The sequence below is a fragment of the Rana temporaria genome, chromosome 4, assembly GCF_905171775.1.
Source record: "Rana temporaria chromosome 4, aRanTem1.1, whole genome shotgun sequence".
Taxonomy (NCBI): Eukaryota; Metazoa; Chordata; class Amphibia; order Anura; family Ranidae; genus Rana; species Rana temporaria.
Window position 1 is genome coordinate 17,700,902 of NC_053492.1, and position 21,520 is coordinate 17,722,421.

At 47.7% G+C, this 21,520-nt stretch overlaps 1 protein-coding gene across 8 annotated transcripts in view; it reads left to right on the plus strand.

The window, feature by feature from the left end:
• LOC120935999 (WAP four-disulfide core domain protein 3-like) overlaps positions 1-21,520 on the plus strand; it is a 43,943-nt gene that overhangs the window by 15,846 nt on the left and 6,577 nt on the right. For 2 of the 8 annotated variants that reach the window (XM_040348071.1, XM_040348063.1), the window contains 5 exons: positions 4,481-4,639; positions 8,154-8,297; positions 11,004-11,162; positions 13,270-13,413; positions 16,292-16,523. In XM_040348071.1, the coding sequence (XP_040204005.1) occupies positions 4,481-4,639; positions 8,154-8,297; positions 11,004-11,162; positions 13,270-13,413; positions 16,292-16,523 (838 nt within the window). The remainder of the gene's footprint in view (positions 1-4,480; positions 4,640-8,153; positions 8,298-11,003; positions 11,163-13,269; positions 13,414-16,291; positions 16,524-21,520) is intronic. The other 6 variants (XM_040348069.1, XM_040348064.1, XM_040348067.1 and 3 more) reach the window with 5 other exon arrangements.

Sequence of the window (21,520 nt, forward strand, 5' to 3'; positions counted from 1 at the left end):
TTTTATGTATATATTTTTCTAATTTTACTTCACCAACTTAGACTATTGTGTTCTGATCCATCACATATAATTCAGAACTAAAGGCTGTAAAGTAACAAAATAGATAAAAAGCCAAGGAGGGCGAATACTTTTGCAAGGCACTGTAGGTTTTTCCTCAGTTCCCTGGGAGACACTCAGCTACATATCCCACCCACCTTGTTGCAACCCCAATTGGAACAATTTGGGCCCAGCAAAAATTAACTCGGGACAGGTTGTCTACATTTCCCATCTTAGCACCTGGACTGTGTTCTACCTTAACCACTTAAGACCCGGACCATTATGCAGGTAAAGGACCTGGCCCCTTTTTACGATTCGTCACTGCGCCGCTTTAACTGACAATTGCGCGGTCGTGCGACGTGGCTCCCAAACAAAATTGGCGTCTTTTTTTTCCCACAAATAGAGCTTTCTTTTGGTGGTATTTGATCACCTATTTTTATTTTTTGCACTATAAACAAAAATAGAGCAACAATTTAAAAAAAATGCAATATATTTTCTTTTTTTGCTATAATAAATATCCCAAAAAAATATATAATTTTTTTTTATTTTTTCCTCAGTTTAGGCCGATACATTTTCTTCTACATATTTTTGGTAATTTTTTTTTGCAATAAGCGTTTATTGAATGGTTTGCGCAAAATTTATATATTATAGCGTTTACATAATAGGGGATAGTTTTATGGCATTTTTTTTTTTTTTACTACTAATGGCGGCGATCAGCGATTTTTTTCATGACTGCGACATTATGGCGGACACATCGGACAATTTTGACACATTTTTGGGACCATTGTCATTTTCACAGCGAAAAGTGCTATAAAAATGCACTGATTACTGTGAAAATGACACTGGCAGTGAAGGGGTTAGTTAACCAGGAGGGGGCACTGTAGGGGTTAAGTGTGTTCTAAGGGGTGTTCTTACTGTGGGGGGACGTGGCTGTGAGTGTGACGTCACTGATCGTCATTCCCTAACACAGGGAACAGATGATCACTGACGATCACTTACAGCCACACTAGAAAGAACGGGGAAGGTTTGTTTACACTCACCTCTCCCTGTTCTTCCTCTCTGTGACCTGATCGCGGGACACCGGCGGCGATCGGGTCCACGGCCCCCGCGGGCGCAGTCATGGAGGACAGGACTGGGTCGCGCGCGCCGACGCGCTCGCGCCCCGCGGCTGGGCATCTTAAAGGAGACATACCTGTACGTCCATGTGCCCAGCCGTGCCATTCTGCCGACGTAAATAGTCGTGCGGCGGTCCTTAGCGGTTAAATAAAACTTCCTGATCGGGTCCTAACAAATGGTATTTTAGTGCTCCAAGGCCCACTTTTTTTGCTAAGCCTTCTTACTCAATCACTTCATATTTCTTTTCAAATTCATTAAGCTTTCTGCTTAGATACACTACAGGGTATTCCTCCCCACCCGTGACAACATTGGCCCAAGCCCAACCTCGGATGCATCCGTCTGAACCACAAATCCTTGGAAAAATCCAAGGAGTACAGAACTGGCTGGGCACGGAGAGGTCTTTTCAGGACTTGGAAAGACTCTTCCGCTTCTGAGGACCATTTTACCATAATTGAGTTTTTACTTTTTGTAAGGGTTTACAACAGGGTTGCCTGAGTTGCAAAATTTTGGATAAATCTCCTATAGTAACTTGTTATGCCAAGGAAAGCTCTGACCTGTTTCTTGTTTGACTTACGATGGCGTACATGGCGCTGCGCCGTCGTAAGTCCTTTGAGAATCTGGGCCAGGATTTACAATAATTCTCAATTTTGTTTTGTGCCCCAGGCCAAAAAAACTGTATTACACTATTTCAGTGCTTTTTTCAACACCCAAATGACCTCCCTGCAAGTGTCCATGGGCGAGCTCCAGTACCACCCTTCTGTATGGCTTATGGACCACCAGCTGCTCAATTGTGTCACCCTTTTTATACAATTATTGCAAAAAATCCTTATTGCTCTTGAAATAAGTAAAACCCAGCCTGTCTCCTGGTTCAACAGGTACATCATTGACCATCACCACATTCTCCCTGGTAAGGGTAGGGTCACACGGCACACTTTACCATTACTGGCACAGCAGTACTTGAAACAGTGGCAAGCAAAGACTGCCGTCAGTCCCTGAAAGAGAAGTCACATTGCATAGACTCATCAAGTCCATGAACAATTTGCTGCCACATGTCCAAGTTGCTGGCAACGGAAATGTTTATTCTTACCCCAGTCAGGTCTGATGACAGGCAATGAATTCCCTGGTTTGGGACACCAATCTCCAGACCTGACTCCAACAGTTTCCCCCCTGCCTCTATATCCTGCTTACCACCCACGTCCCCTGGCACAGTCATACCAGATGCGGGGGGAAGACCATGGCTTTGGGTGGAAAGTCCTTGGGGCTGAGATGACCCAGTTTTCAGCTGCACTGAACTTTTCAACAAGCTCCACAAGATTATTAGCCAACTTGACTCACCCATTTTGGCAGGAAAGCTATCCGGTCAGCTTGGGCTAGTCTATGATGGGTCCTGGGTGCCAGATAATCGCCAAAGACCTCTCCGGCCAGCTCGGGTTAGTCTACCGTTCACCCTGGATGCCGCCTGAAGCTGAATTAACGCCAAAGACCTTGCCGGTCAGCTTGGGCTAGTCTATAATGGGTTCTGGGTGCTGCCTGGAGCAGGATAACCGCCAAAGACCTCGCCGGTCAGCTTGGGTTAGTCTACCCTCTGCCCTGAATGCCGCCTGGAGCCGAATTACCGCCAAAGACCTTGCCGGTCAGCTTGGGCTAGTCGATGATGGGCCCTGGGTGCGGCCTGGAGCCGGGTTTACAACCAAAGACCTTGCCGATCAGCTTGGGTTAGTCTACCATCATCAACTTCATGGACAATATGTTCACTTGCTGCCTAATGTATCCCACCCACTTTTAGGTGCCATTGTAACCAGATAATCAATAATATCCACTTTACCTGTCAGTGGTCATAACAATATGGCTGATCAATGTATATATAAGCTGTAGCCTACAAGTGTGCATCAACATAGTAGAGTCCGCAAGGATATGATTTGCTTATCTGAATTTTTTTTAGGGAGGACATTAAAGGTCTGGCGGGCTTGATGTATAACCTTTAAAGCGTCTCTCCCGCCAAGCTTCCCATAGAGTTGCTGTATTGGTGCTCATCCAACCTTGTAGAATGCAGAGACAGGCATGCCCTGGTTGCAACTGTGAGGCCTCGTACACACGATAGGTTAAAGAGGGGGTTCTCCCATAAATGTTTTTTTAACCTTTGATACCCTTAGATGCATGCTCATTTAGTCTAGGGGAATCGGCTAGTTGTTTTAAAATCCGAGCATTACTTACCGTTGTAGAGGGCGATCTTCTCCGCCACTTCCGGGTATGGGTCTTCGGGAGTGGGCGTTTCTTCTTGATTGACAGTCTTCCGACAGGCTTCCGAAAGGCTTCCGACGGTCGCAACCATCGCGTCACGAGTAGCCGAAAGAAGCCGAACGTCGGTGCGGCTCTATACTGCGCCTGCGCACCGACGTTCGGCTACTTTCGGGAAATCGTGACGCGATGCGACTGTCGGAAGACTTTCGGAAGCCTGTCAATCAAGAAGGAACGCCCAGTCCCGAAGACCCATACCCGGAAGTGGCGGAGAAGATCGCCCTCTACAACGGTAAGTAATGCTCGGATTTTAAAACAACTAGCCGATTCCCCTAGACTAAATGAGCATCCATCTAAGGGTAAAAAGAGCATATTACCGGTGAACCTCCGCTTTAACCAGAGGACAACGGTCTGAAGGACCGTTGTCCTAGGTTAACCTATGAAGCTGACTGATGGTCCGTCGTGCCTACACACCATCAGTTAAAAAACCGATCTTGTCAGAACGCGGTGACGTAAAACACAATGACGTGCTGAAAAAAAACGAAGTTCAATGCTTCCAAGCATGCGTCGACTTGATTCTGAGCATGCATGGATTTTTAACTGATGGACGTGCCTACTAACGATCGTTTTTTTCCCATCGGTTAGGAATCCATAGGTTCATTTTAAAGCAAGGTGGCCTTTTTTTAACCTAAGGTTAGATAACCTATGGGGCCCACACACGATCGATTTGGACCGATGAAAACGGTCCATCAGACCGTTATCCTCTGGTTAACCTATCGTGTGTACGAGGCCTAAAAGGTTTTTGCCAATACAATTGCCGGATAACAGAGGATCTGTGTGCAGCCACACATTTTTCGGATGTGAAATTAGGAGGGAAAGTGATGAGTCCGGAGGTGAGAGTGAGAGAAACACATGATCCATTAGCGATATGGAGGACCAACCTACGAGCATGTGATTTACCAAATCAGGTCGAAAATTTGTCTACATAAAGAGCTTTATTTTGCGTGTTTCCATCCTTCCTGCAGTTTCCTGTAGATCTGGAGTTTCAGGCATGAGGTATTATTTCATCTGGCTGTGTTTTGTATTGCAGCAGTAAAATCTGGAACATGCCCAGTTCCCAGTACATTATGTGCTATTTCCCCATCTTCACCACCACCGAAACCACTGTGTACGAGTGACAATGACTGTCCTGGAGAGAAGAAGTGCTGCACACCAAAGTGCCGGCAGGAGTGTACCGATCCCTTGCCATGTAAGTTACATTTTCCAATCAATCTCCAATCAATCTCCACCATATGCTTGGGAGATCTATCTATCTATCTATCTATCTATCTATCTATCTATCTATCTATCTATCTATCTATCTATCTATCTATCTATCTATCTATCTATCTATCTATCTATCTATCTATCCAGATGTGTCCTTATTATGTTGAGCATCAAGATGACATTACAGCTGTTATGTAGGTTTTTACAGAGAGAGAGATTTCTGAGAGGCCAATAAGACATTTTTGGCCAAACACACGCTCCTGAAATATAAGGAAAATTAAGCTGTTACCCTCTACAAAATAAGTGCTAATAGTGCTGTGCAATATTATTCCCAGAAATCCCACAAGGAGTCAATATACCATTTGAATTGCAAACCAGTGGCGGTGCGTCCTTAAAGTGGGAGTTCTGCGGGAAAACGTTTTTTTTTAAAGACGTTTTTGTAAAGCTGATGGTACAACGAAAATTGTACTCACCAGTCTTCTAGTCGCAGCCGCTACCAGGACGATTTCCCCCAAAAGTAGATTTTATAAAATCTGATGATGGACATCTTAACTGCTGGCACCGTGAATCCCTCCTGTATTATCTTCCGGGATGCGGTGTCTCCTGAGAATCCCAGGAGACGCGCTGTGTTTGAAATCTCGCGATATCTCACGGGTCACGTGACTAGTCACAGCGGGGAGTGTCCTTTTCAGGACGCTGCCGGCTGTTGTCCTAGCAACTATGCAGTGTGACGGCGAGCCGCGCCGTCAACACTGCATAGTTGCTAGGACAACGGCCGGCAGCGTCCTGAAAAGGACACTCCCCGCTGTGACTAGCCAGACTAGTCACGTGACCCGCGGGATTTCAAACACAGCGCGTCTCCTGGGATTCTCAGGACTCGCTCCCAGGAGACATAGCGCTGATCGGGGATTTTTCGAAACCACGCCCACTCCCGCGGGGAAAAGTGAGTGACAGCTCACAAAAGGCCCTCATTCCAAGGTAAGGAGGCCTATTAAAAAAATAAAAAAAACGGATAGATACAGTACTATGGCTGCTGGTTTTAACAAGCAAAACTTGACAATTAGGGTGAACCACGGCTTTAAGGGCGCACGAGCGCCGCCCCACCCCCTCTCCTGTCACTCTCTAATTACCATAGATAGATTCATGCACTGCATGAATCTATCTATGGTCGCTGCTGACACCCCCATTCAGGTGTCCGGCCCCTTTTTGGTCACGAGCACCTGAATATCAGCGGTGGGGGTGTTTTTTGGAAGCACCTGATTAGAGCCTTCTGCTCTAATAGGCCCCCAAAAAAGTGAGAAACCGGCGCAACGCTGTGCGTTCCTTCTCACTCAGCTCAATGTAAGCAAAGCTATCAGGCGTCCAATCATAGGAGAGGATGACAGGAGAAAACGCATGGAGGGGCCGCCTGGAACCAGATAACCGCCAAAGACCTCACCGGCCAGCTTGGGTTAGTCTACCGTCCACCCTTTGTGCTGCCTGGAGCCAAATTACCACCAAAGACCTTGCTGGTCAGCTTGGGCTAATCTATTATGGGTCCTGGGTGCCGCCTGTAGCAGGATAACCGCCAAAGACCTTGCCAGTCAGCTTGGACTAGTCTACCATCCCCCCTGGGTGCCGCCTGGAGACGGATAACCACAAAAGACCTTGCCGGTCAGCTTGGGCTAGTCTATGATGGGTCCTGGGCGTTGTCCGGAGCCGGATAATTGCCAAAGACCTTGTCGGTCAGCTTGGGCTAGTCTATGATGGGTCCTGGGTGCCGCCGGGAAGGCCGGATAACCGCCAAAGACCTTGCTGGTCACCTTGGGCTAATCTATGATGGGTCCTGGGTGTCACCTGGAGCCGGATAACTGCTAAAGACCTTACCGGTCAGCTTGAGTTAGTCTATCGTCATCAACTTCATGGACAATATGTTCACTTGCTTCCTAATATATACCTCCCACTTTCAGGTGCCATTGTAACCAGATAATCAATGATATTCACTTTACCTGTCAGTGGTCATAACAATATGGCTGATTGATGTATATATAAGCTGTAGCCTACATGTGTGCATCAACATAGTAGAATCCGCAAGGATGTGATTTTCTTATCTGAATGCAATTGACATGCTGGTGTTTGGGCATGTATGGAAAAGCAGGAAGCCACTCATCGCCATGCTAGTGGAGCTTGACCAACTTTATTAATTCCTTCAGTGGTCAAAACTTGGTGCCAGACCATTTTTTTGGCCTCCATGCGCAAAGCAGTGTGCAGCACACATGTTCCGTATGTGGAATTAGGAAGGAAAGGGACGAGCCCAGAGGTGAGAGAAGCCCAGGATCCATGGGCGGTATGGAGGACCAACCTACGAGCATGTGCTTTACCAAATCAGGTCCAATATTTGTGTAGCGCTCACCCCCGAAGGAGCCGCTGAATTATCGGGTCTTCTGTCTTTCTAACCTCTGTGACACACCACAAACAATGAATCCACAGCACACCAGCACACCTTGTGAAGCTTTATAACAGATTTAATAACTGTGGGATAGAGCAAAAGCCCTTAACGTCTCCCCACTCTAATATGATACAACTAATAACAGGATGAGATAATACGTTTAGATTGAATGCAATGAGCAGTAATATATATATATATATATATACTTAGCGGTATCTACCCCACCCTAAACTACTGGCCAGTAGTACTGTCCTAGGCTAGCCAACGTTGGGGCCCTGGTGTAGGAAGTACACTTGTTGCAATGGCCAAAGGCCGCTCACCACTTCCAGTGTCTCTTTGGGAAAGGAGGATGATTGTCTGCGGAAGCGAATGTCCCTCTCTCCTCAGACCGACGTCTGTGAAATGGATGCAGTCTTTTAAAGCCTCCGGCAGGACATCTCAGATCGTCTAGGGGCCGTCTGGGGAATCTGGCAATAACCTCCGTCAGCTCCACTCACTCAGTTGGGCAGGCTGGATTACTCCGGTGGCTGGATCGGCCCTGCGACCAGGCCTCAGTTCGATCGCTCAAAACACAGTCTCTCTCTGTTTCAGTAGACGAACATCAGTCTCTCCAAAAACTATTGCATAGAGCCTGTGTCTCAGTGGCAAACACACAGCTCTGACACAAGCCGTCTTAAATCACCCTGTGATGCAGATCTGTGTTCCCTGGGTCACTGTTCCAGACTCCCTCTCCTCACTACTTCCTCCTGACTCCCCTCTCTCCCGGAACTTCCTGTCTCACAGCCTCCTGGGAAATGCAGTTCTCCAGCCCCTTGCTGTAGAAATGTATCTCTATGTCTGCTCTGTACTGCAGTCTCCAAATCTGTGCTCTCTGGCTCCACCAGCTGCAATATATATATATATCTACATCCTCTTAAATGGCTGAAAATCACAACAGGGCTACATTTGTCTACACGAAGAGCTTTATTTTCTGCATCTGTATCCTGTTTCCATCCTTCCTGCAGTTTCCTGTAGATCTGGAAATCCTGGGGTAAGATATTATTTCATCTGGCTGTGTTTTGTATTGCAGTAAAATCTGGAACATGCCCAATTTCTGTTGCAAAATGTGCGCTTCCCCTACCGAAACCGAAGTGTAAGAATGACAGTGACTGTCAAGGAAAGCAGAAGTGCTGCACCCCAGTGTGTGGTCTGGAGTGTACCAATCCTGTGCCAGGTAAGTTACACCTGCCAGTCAGTTTCAAAATAACACCATAGGCTTGGGAGGTCTATCTTTCTATCTATCTATCTTTCTATCTATCTTTCTATCTTTCTTTCTATCTATCTATCTATCTATCTATCTATCTATCTATCTGTAGCGCTACCCCCGGAGGAGCCGCTGATTTGTTGTTGGGATCAAGTTACCTTGATGCAGTCTAGGGGTGCAGTTGGAGAAACGGAGCAGTGAGTGAAGGTGCAGACAGTGAATAAAGGGTTTTCCAATGCTTTATTTCCAGGCCAAACACGGCCAACATCAACATCAAGTGGGAAAGAAAAGGCTGATGAAGGAAAAGAGAGAAACCTTGCAGTGTCAGGCCTGGATATGAAACCGAGCAGTCCTGCTCTCAGTAGTATCAGACTGTGGTCCGTCGCCACTCTAGCCAGAGTGGGTGAAGTGCCCCCGGACAGACCCCTATCGTAAGCCTGGCAGCCGAGGTGTCACTTTAGATTTTCTGGGAGGAACAGATCTCTCTCACAGGCCTGGCTCTAGGGCCTCTGCCACAGGGGTATTACTTTAAGCGAGCTAGATGGATGATTGGAGCGAATCCTCCCAGTAGAATTTTAGCGTAGGTCACCGGATGACAGCAAAGCGTACCTGTCACCATTCCAGTCACCAGATCCCCGATTGGTTCGTTCAAGCCCTGTTGGACAACCTGCCTCCGGGTTCTCCTCAAGCCGACCCCCCAAACGAACGGCACCCAGCCTGGGATCCTCTCAATAGAACTGGGGACCCAGTAAGTCACTGGAGTCCCTTTTCACCTCTGCATAAGGTTCTGTGTAGCCTGCAAATTTGGCCAGGTGGGCCGCGCTGGTGGGGTCCATGGATGCGCGCACCCTAAAGGTGGATGCCGCACCTGGAACCGGGACCCCGTGAAGATTTTAGAGCACATGACATCTGTCACAGATATACTCTCCCCCAGCATGCCCCGCAAGGGAAAACTCCTCTGATTGGCTGCTGGGGAAAACTTGCTCTGCCAGAACCCCTCTGGTGCCAACTGCCGGCCAGTGATGGCACCGCATTCCTGGAGTACAGACTGACCCAGTGGACATTTCTGGAACGTCAAAAGTCCCGATTTCGCAAATTGCGAATGGGAGCAAAGTAACTCTCCCATTTCCCACTAACTTTAGCGTAGTGCCCATACTGAAAGTAAGGGGGCGCTTCATGTCTATCTATCTATCTATCTATCTATCTATCTATCTATCTATCTATCTATTCTATCTATCCCGTCTATCTATCCCGTCTATCTATCTATTCTATCTATCCCGTCTATCTATCCCGTCTATCTATCTATCTATCTATCTATCTATCTATCTGTCTGTCTGTCTGTCTATCTATCTATCTATCTATCTATCTATCTATCTATCTATCTATCAGTCTATCTATCTATCTATCTATCTATTATTTTTTTAAAGCAGGGGTGTCCTTATTGTGTTGAGCATCAAGATGACATTACAGCTGTTATGCAGTTTTTTACAGAGAGTTCTCTAGGAGGCCAATAGAGAGGTTGAATGACATAAGCCTTTACTTACTGTAACTGTCACAAATTCTTACCGCCAGCTCCATCTAGAGACCATAATGCGGTATTTTCCTGACATACCTTAATTATGAAAGCAATTTATTGTGGCCACTAGATGGAGCTCACAATCATAGGAAATAAACATACTGGACAAAATAGGCTGAGGATTCATGACATCTGGGAGAACACTCATGATTTTTATTCCAACATCTTTTTTTGAATAAATCACGGAAGCCCTGTATACACAAGCGGAATTTCCGTCGGAAAAAAGTTGGATTGTTTTTCCGACGGAATTCCGCTCAAGCTTGGCTGGCATACACACGGTCACACCAAAGTTCTCTGAACTTTCGAGCCTTAAAAATGCGGTGACGTACAACACTACGAGGAGGCGAGAAAAAGAAGTTCAATGCTTCTGAGCATGTGTCAAATTGTTTCCGAACATCTATCACTCTCTACACATAGTAAGACACATATTTAACCCCTTGATTTGGGTGACCACATTTCCAAACTACCATTCAGAAACACCCCCCTTCCCAAAAATCAGCTTGTGCTGTAACAAATCACAGCACAGTGATTGGACCCAAGAGGCGGGACTTATGATTTCTCCAATCACAAGCAATGGGCAGGGACTATGCCCCCAAATCAGGTCCAATATTTATATAATATAAATTCCTTTACCTTAGTGCAGTCCTCCTTCACTTACCTCATCCTTCCATTTTGCTTTTAAATGCCCTTATTTCTTCTGAGAAATCCTCACTTCCTGTTCTTCTGTCTGTAACTACACACAGTAATGCGAGGCTTTCTCCCTGGTGTGGAGAAAGCCTCTTGTGGTTGGAGGGGGCGAGCAGGAGTGTCAGGACGCCCACTAACACACAGCTGCTTTCTATCTGCAAAGTAGAGAGTGTCCTGACTTGCCTGCTCGCCCCCTCCTCCCTCAAGAGGCTTTCTCCACACCATATTACTGTGTGGAGTTACAGACAGAAGAACAGGAAGTGAGGATTTCTCAGAAGAAATAAGGACATTTAAAAGCAAAATGGAAGGATGAGGTAAGTGAAGGAGGACTGCACTAAGGTAAAGGAAGCTATTTCGGGAAAAAAATGTTTTCCTTTACAACCCCTTTAATCTGGCTGTGTTTTGTATTGCAGCAGTAAAATCTGGAACATGCCCAGTTCCTGTTACAGCATGTGTCATTTCCCCAACTTCACTGCCACCAAAACCCCTGTGTACGAGTGACGATGACTGTCCTGGAGAGAAGAAGTGCTGCACCCCAAAGTGCCGCCAGGAGTGTACCGATCCCTTGCCATGTAAGTTACATTTTCCAATCAATCTCCAATTAACACCATAGGCTTGGGAGGTCTATCTATCTATCTATCTATCTATCTATCTATCTATCTATCTATCTATCTATCTAGTCTATCCAGATGTGTCCTTATTATGTTGGGCATCAAGATGACATTACAGCTGTTATGTAGGTTTTTACAGAGAGAAAGAGATCTCTGAGAGGCCAATAGGGATCTATATAGAGAAGAAATTGCTGGGCAAACAACACGTGCTCCTGACATATAAGGAGTAAATAGTGCTGTGCAATATTATTCCCAGAAATCCCACAAGGAGTCAATATACCATTTGAATTGCAAACCAGTGGCGGTGCGTCCTTAAGGGCGCAGGAGCGCCACCCTCTCCTGTCACTCTCTAATTACCATAGATAGATGCAATGCATCTATGGTCGCCCGCTGACACCCCCTATTCAGGTGTCCGGCTCCTTTTCGGGCACCTGAATTACAGCGGTGGGGGTGTTTTTTGGAAGCACCTGATTAGAGCCTTTTGCTCTAATAGGCGTCCAAAAAAGTGAGAATCCGGCGCAACGCTGTGTGTTCCTTCTCACTCAGCTCAATGTTAGCAAACCTGAAGGAATTATTTTTGCTAACATTGACCCGCCTCTCACCCAATCAGGTTTTCGGGTCTGTTACCGGTTGCATGATTGGCTAAAACGTCAGGTGCTGTGATTGGACGCCTATCAGGCGTCCAATCATAGGGGAGAAGACGCATGGAGGGGAGAAGACCCATGGAGGGGAGAAGACACCGCTCGCCGTCACCCGCTGCCCCACCGAGACAGGGTAAGTGCCAGGCAGATGGCGAGTGGGGGGCAGGGGGGAGGGGTCACAGTGGCAGCATTGGATGGCACAATGGGAGCATTTAAAGGCACAGTGGCAGCATTGGATGGCATAGTGGGAGCATTTGATGGCACAGTGGCAGCATTGAGAGCATTTGATGGCACAGTGGCAGCATTGGATGGCACACTGGCAGCATTGGGAGCATTCAATTGCATAGTGGCAGCATTGGATGGCACAGTGACAGCATTGGGAGCATTTGATGGCACAGTGGCAGCATTGGATGGCACAGTGGGAGCATTTGATGGCACTTTGGCAGCACTGGATGGCACAGTGGCAGTGTTTGATGGGCACAGTGGCAGCAATTGATGAGCACAGTGACTGCGTTTGATGGGCACAGTGGCTGCGTTTGATGGCACAGTGACTGTGTTTGATGGCACAATGGCTGCGTTTAATGGCACAGTGGCTGCGTTTGATGGCACAGTGGCTGCGTTTGATGGCACAGTGGCTGCGTTTGATGGCACAGTGGCTGCGTTTGATGGCACAGTGGCTGTGTTTGATGGCACAATGGCTGCGTTTGATGGCACAGTGGCTGCGTTTGATGGCACAGTGGCTGCGTTTGATGGTACAGTGAGGCTGCAATTTATGATTTTCTTTTCAATTTGTTTGAATATTGTGCTGTGCAGGCCAAAGCATGAAGGTCAGGCTGTGCAGACCAAAGCATGAAGGTCAGGTGCAACGAGACAGGCGCATTCTGTCCCCTTTCAACCCCCGCCGTCGGTTGGACTGGAACCTGCTTCTTCACATCATTTTTCCAGGCCCTGGCAAGGGCAGGGTCACACGGCACACTTTCCCATTACTGGTACAGCAGTGCTTAAAACAGCTGCAAGAAAAGATTGCCGTCTATCCCTGAAAGAGAAGTCACATTGCATAGGGCCATAGGCTCATCGCCATGCTAGTGGAGCTTGACCAACTTTATTAATTCCTTCAGTGGTCAAAACTTGCTGCCAGGCCATTTTTTTGGACCCAATGCGCAAAGCAGTGTGCAGCACACATGTTCCGTATGTGGAATTAGGAGGGAAAGGGACGAGCCCAGAGGTGAGAGAAGTCCAGGATCCATGGGCGGTATGGAGGACCAACCTACGAGCATGTGCTTTACCAAATCAGGTCCAATATTTTTCTACATAAAGAGCTTTATTTTCTGCATCTGTATCCTGTTTCCATCCTTCCTGCAGTTTCCTGTAGATCTGGAAATCCTGGGGTAAGATATTATTTCATCTGGCTGTGTTTTGTATTGCAGTAAAATCTGGAACATGCCCAATTTCTATTGCAAGATGTGCTTTTCCCCCACCGAAACCGAAGTGTAAGAATGACAGTGACTGTCAAGGAAAGCAGAAGTGCTGCACCCCAGTGTGTGGTCTGGAGTGTACCAACCCTGTGCCAGGTAAGTTACACCTGCCAGTCAGTTTCAAAATAACAGGTCTATCTATCTATCTATCTATCTATCTATCTATCTATCTATCTATCTATCTATCTATCTATCTATCTATCTATCTATCCCGTCTATCTATCCTGTCTATCTATTCTATCTATCTATCCTGTCTATCTATTCTATCTATCTATCTATTATTTTTTTAAAGCAGGGGTGTCCTTATTGTGTTAAACATCAAGATGACATTACAGTTGTTATGCAGTTTTTACAGAGAGTTCTCTAGGAGGCCAATAGAGAGGTTGAATGACATAAGCCTTTACTTAACTGTCACAAATTCTCACCGCCAGCTCCATCTAGAGATCATAATGCGGTATTTTCCTGACATGCCTCAATTAGGAAAGCACTTTAGTGTGGCCACTAGATGGAGCTTACGATCATAGGAAATAAACATACTGGACGAAATAGGCTGAGGATTCATGACATCTGGGAGAACACTCATGATTTTTATTCCAGCATCTTTTTTTAAATAAACCCCTGATGCCCTGTACACACAAGCGGAATTTCCGTCGGAAAAAAGTTGGATGGTTGTTCCAACGGAATTCCGCTCAAGCTTGGCTTGCATCCACAAGGTCACACCAAAGTTCTCTGAACTTTCGAGCCTTAAGAACGTGGTGACGTACAAGACTACGACGAGGCGAGAAGAAAAAGTTCCTAGCATGCGTCGACTTGATTCCAAGCATGCATGGTTTTTGGTGCATCGGAATTGCATACAGACGAATGGAATTTCCGAAAAATAGAGAACCAGCTCTCTATCTAAGTCCATCGGAAATGCCAAAAGAAAAAGTCTGATGGGGCATACATACGGTCGGAATATCCAATGAAAAGCTCCCATCGGACTTTTTCCATAGGAAATTTTGGCCGTGTCTACGCGGCATAAGAGTCAGATGGTAAACAGCTTAAAAGAACAGGTTGATGTTTCAATTTTTCACCTTTTCAAAATGATAATAGGCTAAGCATGGTGAGCTAGGGGCACTATATCCATTTGCTGCCCGCCTGCAATGCACTGCGGACAACCAGCAGCTGTGGGCAAAGTGACGTTCCCCGCATGTCGCTGCCTACTTCTGGGTTTAGGATGGTAAACAACACAGAGCTCTGTAGTCTCTGGTTGAGACTGCCATCTACTACCACTATTGCATTAGGGTGTGCACCCCAAAGCTCAAACACACATGCGTGTGTGCATATACTGTATATATAGGGCAGTAGGGCAATGGACAGTGTCGGTAGAGCAGTGGACGATGTCAGTAGGGCAGAGGTTGGTGTCAGTAGTTTATTTGTTTTTTATTACATTTTTACAATTGTATTATTTTTTACAATTTTTTTTACAATATTGCTTTATTTTTATTTTTACTAATATTTTTTTTTTCCAGTTTTCTTCCTTGGACCACTTTTGGTTAGTCCTGATCACTACAGAAGTTGTAGTTTTGGAATTGCTCTGACCCAGTCTTCTAGCCAATATAATTTCTCCTTTGTTAAAGTCGCTCAAATCTTTACGCTTGCCCATTTTATTTATTTCTTTTAACACATCAACTTAATGGACAATGGGGTGGATTCAGGTGCGACTTGTGCCCTCTTACGGAGGCGCAGCGTACCGTTTTAACGCTGCGCCTCCGTAAATTACCTGCGCTACGCTTCATTCATGAAGCAGTAGCTACGTAATTTGCGCGGGCCCTCCTTAAAAATGGCCGGCGTAAGCGCGCGTAATTTAAATGATCCCGTAGGGGGCGTGGATCATTTAAATTAGGCGCGTTCCCGCGCCGAACGTAGTGCGCATGCTCCGTCGGGAAACTTTCCCGACGTGCATTGCGGAAAATGACGTCGCAAGGACGTCATTTGCTTCAACGTGAACGTAAATGGCGTCCAGCGCCATTCACGATTCACTTACGCAAACGACGTAATTTTTAAAAACCGCGACGCGGGAACAACGGGTATACTTAGCATTGGCTGCCCCTGCTAATAGTAGGAGCAGCCTTACGCGGAACCCGACGAACGCAAAGGACGTAAAATGCGTACGCAGGGCGCGCGTACGGTTGTGAATCGGCGTGAGTATTCAATTTGCATACTCTACGCTGACCACTACGGGAACGCCACCTAGCGGCCATCGTAAGAATGCAGCCTACGATACGACGGCATAAGAGCCTTATGCCAGTCATATCTTAGGCTGCAGTAGGCGTAACGAGGTTCCTGAATACAGAAAAGTCGTTACGCCGGGGCAACTAAGCTATTGCGCTGCGTAACTATGGTTACGCAGATGCAATTGCTTACTGAATCCACCCCAATGTGTTCACTTGCTGCCTAATATATCCCACCCACTTCCAGGTGCCATTGTAACAAGATAATGATTGTTATTCACTTCACCTGTCAGTGGTCAACATAGTAAAGTCCACAAGGATATGATTTGCTTATCTGAATGCAATTGATGTGCCGGCATTTCGGGAATGTACGAAAAAGCGGTAAAACCACACATCGCCAAGCCCATGGAGCTTGGCCAACTTTATTGATCTAGCAGGGGTCAAAACCTGGTTGCTGCCAGACCAATACAAATTCAAGCTCCATGTGCAAAGTGGTGTGCAGCCACACATTTTTCATATGTGGAATAAGGAGGGAAAGTGATGAGCTCTTAGGTGAGAATTAAGAGAAGCACAGGATCCATGGACGGTTTTGTGGATCAACCTACGAGCATGTGCTTTACCAAACCAGGTCCAAAATTTGTCTACATAAAGAGCTTTATTTTCTGCATCTGTATCGTGCTTCCATCCTTCTTGCAGTTTTCTGTAGATCTGGAAATCCTGGGGCATGGCATTATTTAATCTGGCTGTGTTTTGTATTGCAGTAGTAAAATCTGGAACGTGCCCAGCTCCTGTTACACCATGTGTAATTTCCCCATTTTCACCACCACCGAAACCTCTGTGTATGAGTGACGATGACTGTCTTGGAAAGAAGAAGTGCTGCAAGCAAAAGTGCCGCCAGGAGTGTACCGATCCCTTGCCATGTAAGTTACAGCTGACAATCAATCTCCAATTAACACCATCGGCTTGGGAGGTCTATCTACCTATATTCTATATTTGTAGTCAGAGTCTTTGAGTATGAACTGTGATGACCCTAACACCCAAGGCCTGAGGTGTGCCTTGGCCTAGCTGGTCGGTATGCCTGAGAAGAGGGCATACCCTGAATGTGAGAATAAGAAAAAGTAGAAAGAGGAAAAAGTGTATATGAAGCTGGGGGAACGGGTGGGTGGGGAACCTGAAATGGCGCCAACACAGGACCCGGCGTGGGAGGAGTCTTAAGTACTCAGCAGACTCCTCCCACAAATACAGGCTAGCCTTCGGCCAGCCTTTACACTTGTAGTCAGAGTCTTTGAGTATGAACTGTGATGACCCTAACACCCAAGGCCTGAGGTGTGCCTTGGCCTAGCTGGTCGGTATGCCTGAGAAGAGGGCAAAAAGACACATGTTTAGGTATAGAAGGGTAGAGAACAAATGGTCCAGTGGCTTAGCGTGTACCTGGAAGGCAACCGTATACGTATCCACTATGACAGGTGAACCCACCGACCCATGACTTTGTGACAGAAGGAACCCCCTATAGAACCTGCGAAACCGCTCAGAACTCAATGACCCAAGAAGATGGATCAAGCCTGATGCCCGAGACAACCCCACCACAAGAATTAACTGCTTGTGACAAGAGGATGCATGGGGGAAAATGGAGCAAGGCCAAGCGGATTGAAATCGTTCAACCGGGCACCGGTGAAATGGCTCTGTGAAAATCCCCCAACCCCTGGCCTACCCGTGCTGATATGGGGAAGTGAGAGGGTAATAGCCAAAAAGAACAACTGGCAGGAGAGTAAGTGTCAGCTACCTGGAGAATGCATACAAGGCCAATGCACTAGGCAATAGCATCATGGCACATGGGAACCAAGCCAGACTCCCAGACTTAGGAACATCAATCAGTAAACAAGACAACAGACATGCAACAACAACCACCCCGTCTGCACCTACCTAAGTACGAGAACATGAGCAGATACGTCAAGACCACTGCGCGTGAATGAACCTGAAGACAGCCCCCCCACCCCCACCCTTGTGTGAGTGGTAAATGAGCCCGAGTAACCTGCAGCGCAGACACAGGCAATTAACTGAACACTCAGGGCTAGTGTACCCACGGAGCGTGGTGGGTAGTCGTATAGGTGTAAGAATGAACGTGCACGTATGACGTATGGTATACAGGCGAGAAGATTGTGGCCAACAATCATTAAAAACGAAACCTCAGCCCGTATGGATCTGTAGACGTGACAGATCCTGAGATGCGAGTACTAACTAACCCAGGATGCAACATGACAGAGTACAATGACATGACGACCAACGAAACAACCCCACCATGACAGACAACGCTATGACTGTCACACTGGGGCAGAAATGACAGAAACACAGAGACTGGGGCAGAGATGACAGAAACGCAGAGACTGGGGCAGAAACGCAGAGACTGGGGCAGAAATGACAGAAACGTAGAGACTGGGGCAGAAATGACAGAAACGCAGAGACTGCCAGGAATGACAGAAACGCAGAGACTGCCAGGAATGACCGAAACGCAGAGACTGCCAGAAACGCAGAGACTGCCAGGAATGACAGAAACGCAGAGCCAGAAAAGCTAAGTATGAGAATATAACCAAAACGTTGAGACCACTGTACGTGAATGAACATGCTAACAGGCCCCCCCCCCCCCCTAATGTGTTTAAGAAACGAAACCTCTGCCCGTACGTATCTGTAGACGTGACAGATGCTGAGATGTGAGCACTAGCTAACCAACCCAGGTGCAACGTGGACAAGTACAATGAGACATGGTAACCACAAGAAGACAACGCTATGACAGACCAACACTGACAGACCTCATGGGGCAGAAACACTATGACAGAAATCGTGGGCCAGAAACGCTATGAAAGAAATCGTGGGCCAGAAACGCTATGAAAGAAATCGTGTGCCAGAAACGCTATGACAGAAATCGTGTGCCAGAAACGCTATGACAGAAATCGTGGGCCAGAAACGCTATGACAGAAATCGTGGGCCAGAAACGCTATAACAGAAATCGTGGGCCAGAAACGCTATAACAGAAATCGTGGGCCAGAAACGCTATAACAGAAATCGTGGGCCAGAAACGCTATAACAGAAATCGTGGGCCAGAAACGCTATAACAGAAATCGTGGGCCAGAAACGCTATAACAGAAAACGTGGGCCAGAAACGCTATAACAGAAATCGTGGGCCAGAAACGCTATACCAGAAATCGTGGGCCAGAAACGCTATAACAGAAATCGTGGGCCAGAAACGCTATGACAGAAATCGTGGCCCAGAAATGGTATGCCAGATAACGTGGGCAGAAATGGTATGAGAGAAAAATGCTGAGCCTGACACATCGCGGCAAAACTCCTGAGCCTGTAATGCTGAGGCGGAAATACGAAGACAGAACCCTGGGGCAGAACGCTAAGGGAGAAACGCTGCGCCCGAACGCTGAATACGCTGATGAGAACATGACTCGTACGAGAAACGCAACCCAAGAGGACCTAACTCGCATGAGAAACATTGTCGCATGACACGCAATCGCATGAGGACACGAGCACGAAAAACGTAATGTATGGAACAACATAATACATGAGAAACGTGGTCGCATGAGAACGCAATCGCATGAAAACGTAATCGCATGAGGACATGAGCATGAAAAACGTAATGCATGAGACAACAAAATGCTTGAGAAACGTGGTCGCATGAGAACGTAACACATGAGAAACATAATCGCATGAGAAACTACCCTGGGAAACATAATCGCATGTGAACTACCATGTGAACTGTAATCGCATAAGAACGTAATCGCGTGAGAACTACCATGTGAACGTAACCGCCTGAGAAGCGTAAACACATGACAATGACTCATGAGAAACGTGATCGCATGAGAACTACCATGCGAAATGTAGCCGCATGAGAACTATCATGCAACCCGTAATCGCATGAGAAACGTGAACCCACAAGGACATGACTCGTAAGAAAACGTGATAGCATGAAACTTGATCGGATGAGAACTACCATGTGAAACGTAATCTCATGAGAAATGTAATCGCATGAGAAACGTAAACACATGAGGACATGCCTCATGAGAAACGTGATCGCATGAAAACTACCATGCGAAATGTAGTCGCATGAGAACCACCATGCGAACCGTAATCGCATGAGCAACGTAAACACAAGGACACGACTCGTGAAACCACGATCGCATAAGAACGTGATCGTATGCGAACGTAATTGCACGAGAACCACCATGTGAACGTAATCGCATGAGAACGTAATCGCATGAGAAACGTAAACACATGAGGACATGACTCACGAGACACGTAATCGCATGAGAACTACCATGCGAAATGTGGTGGCATGAGAAACGTGATCGCATGGGAAACGTGATCGCATAAGATCGCATGAGAAACGTGATCGCATGAGAAACGTGATCGCATGGGAAACGTGATCGCATAAGATCGCATGAGAAACGTGATCGCCTGAGAAGATCGCATGGGAAACGTGGTCGCCTGGGAACGTCACCGCATGGGAACACCATGAGAAACGTCATACCATGAGAAACGTCATCGTATGAGAACGTCGTCGCATGAGAACGTCGTCGCCTGAGCACGTCGTCGCCTGAGAAACGTAAATACTTGGAAACATGACTAAGCCTGAGAAACGCGACATGAATGCCTAAACACGCAGGGACAGAACGCTATGACAGAACCGCAGGGACAGAACGCTATGACAGAACCGCAGGGACAGAACGCTATGACAGAAACGCAGGGACAGAACGCTATGTCTACCAATCACTTAACCACAAAACCTCAGCCTGTACGGGTCTGAAGACGTGACCGACCCTGTAAAGTACTAAACTGAGCACCCGTGGAAGGAAACGGCGCACATGTGAACTACCATGCGAACTGTAGTCACATGAGAAACGTGAAACACACAAGGACACGACTCGCATGAGAAACGTGACTGCATGGGAAACATACACGCATGGGAAACGTGATCGCATGGGAAACATACACGCATGGGAAACGTGATCGCATGCGAAGATTGCATGGAAAACGTGGCCGCAGCAGACACATGTTGGGAATAAAATGTTGTGGTAACATATTCTTGAGATTGGACACGTTTATGTCTGGCAACTTCAACTTATGTTTAACCATCGCCTAGCAACGGGCGGCTCCCTTCATGCTGGAGGGAGTAATACAGTGAGCGGGCAGAGGTCCCCCCCTCCCCCCGGTGTGAACACCGGAGGAAGCGGCTCCCTGTATGCTGGAGGGAGTAATACAGTGAGCGGGCAGAGGTCCCCACCCCCTCCCCCCGGCGTAAACACCGGAGGAAGCGGCTCCCTTCATGCTGGAGGGAGTAATGCAGTGAGCGGCAGAGGTCCCCCCCCTCCCCCCGGCGTGAACACCGGAGGAAGCGGCTCCCTTCATGCTGGAGGGAGTAATGCAGCGAGCGGGCAGAGGTCCCCCCCCCTCCCCCCGGCGTGAACACCGGAGGAAGCGGCGGGCGGCTCCCTGTATGCTGGGGGAAAACAACGGGCGTAGGTCCCCCCCTCCCCCCGATGCAGCCACAGGAGGAAGCGGAGGGCGCAACACACACGCCGGAGGGAGAGACACAGCGACGGAGGTCCCCTCCCCTGGCGTGAACCGATACGCTGGATGGCCAGACGACCTCCTCCCTCTCCAGCGGCGGCACCGTGGGAAGCGGCTCCCTGATGCACTGGAGAGAGAGGGTGGACGGACGGATGGCCCTCCCGCTCCCCCCGCATGAGCGCCGGGAGAAGCAGGCGGGCGGCGGCGGCCCCCACGATGCAGGAGAACCCAGGGAAGAAGGGGGGCGGGCAGGGGGTCCCGCTCTGTCTGGAAAGGGTGGATGATGGACAGACCTCCAGCTGCAGCACCGTGGGAAGCGGGTGGGAGGTTCCCTGATACACTGGAGAGAGTGGTGGAGGATAACCAGACGGGCTTCCCGCAGCCCCCCGGCATGAGCGCCGGGAGAAGCGGGCGGGCAG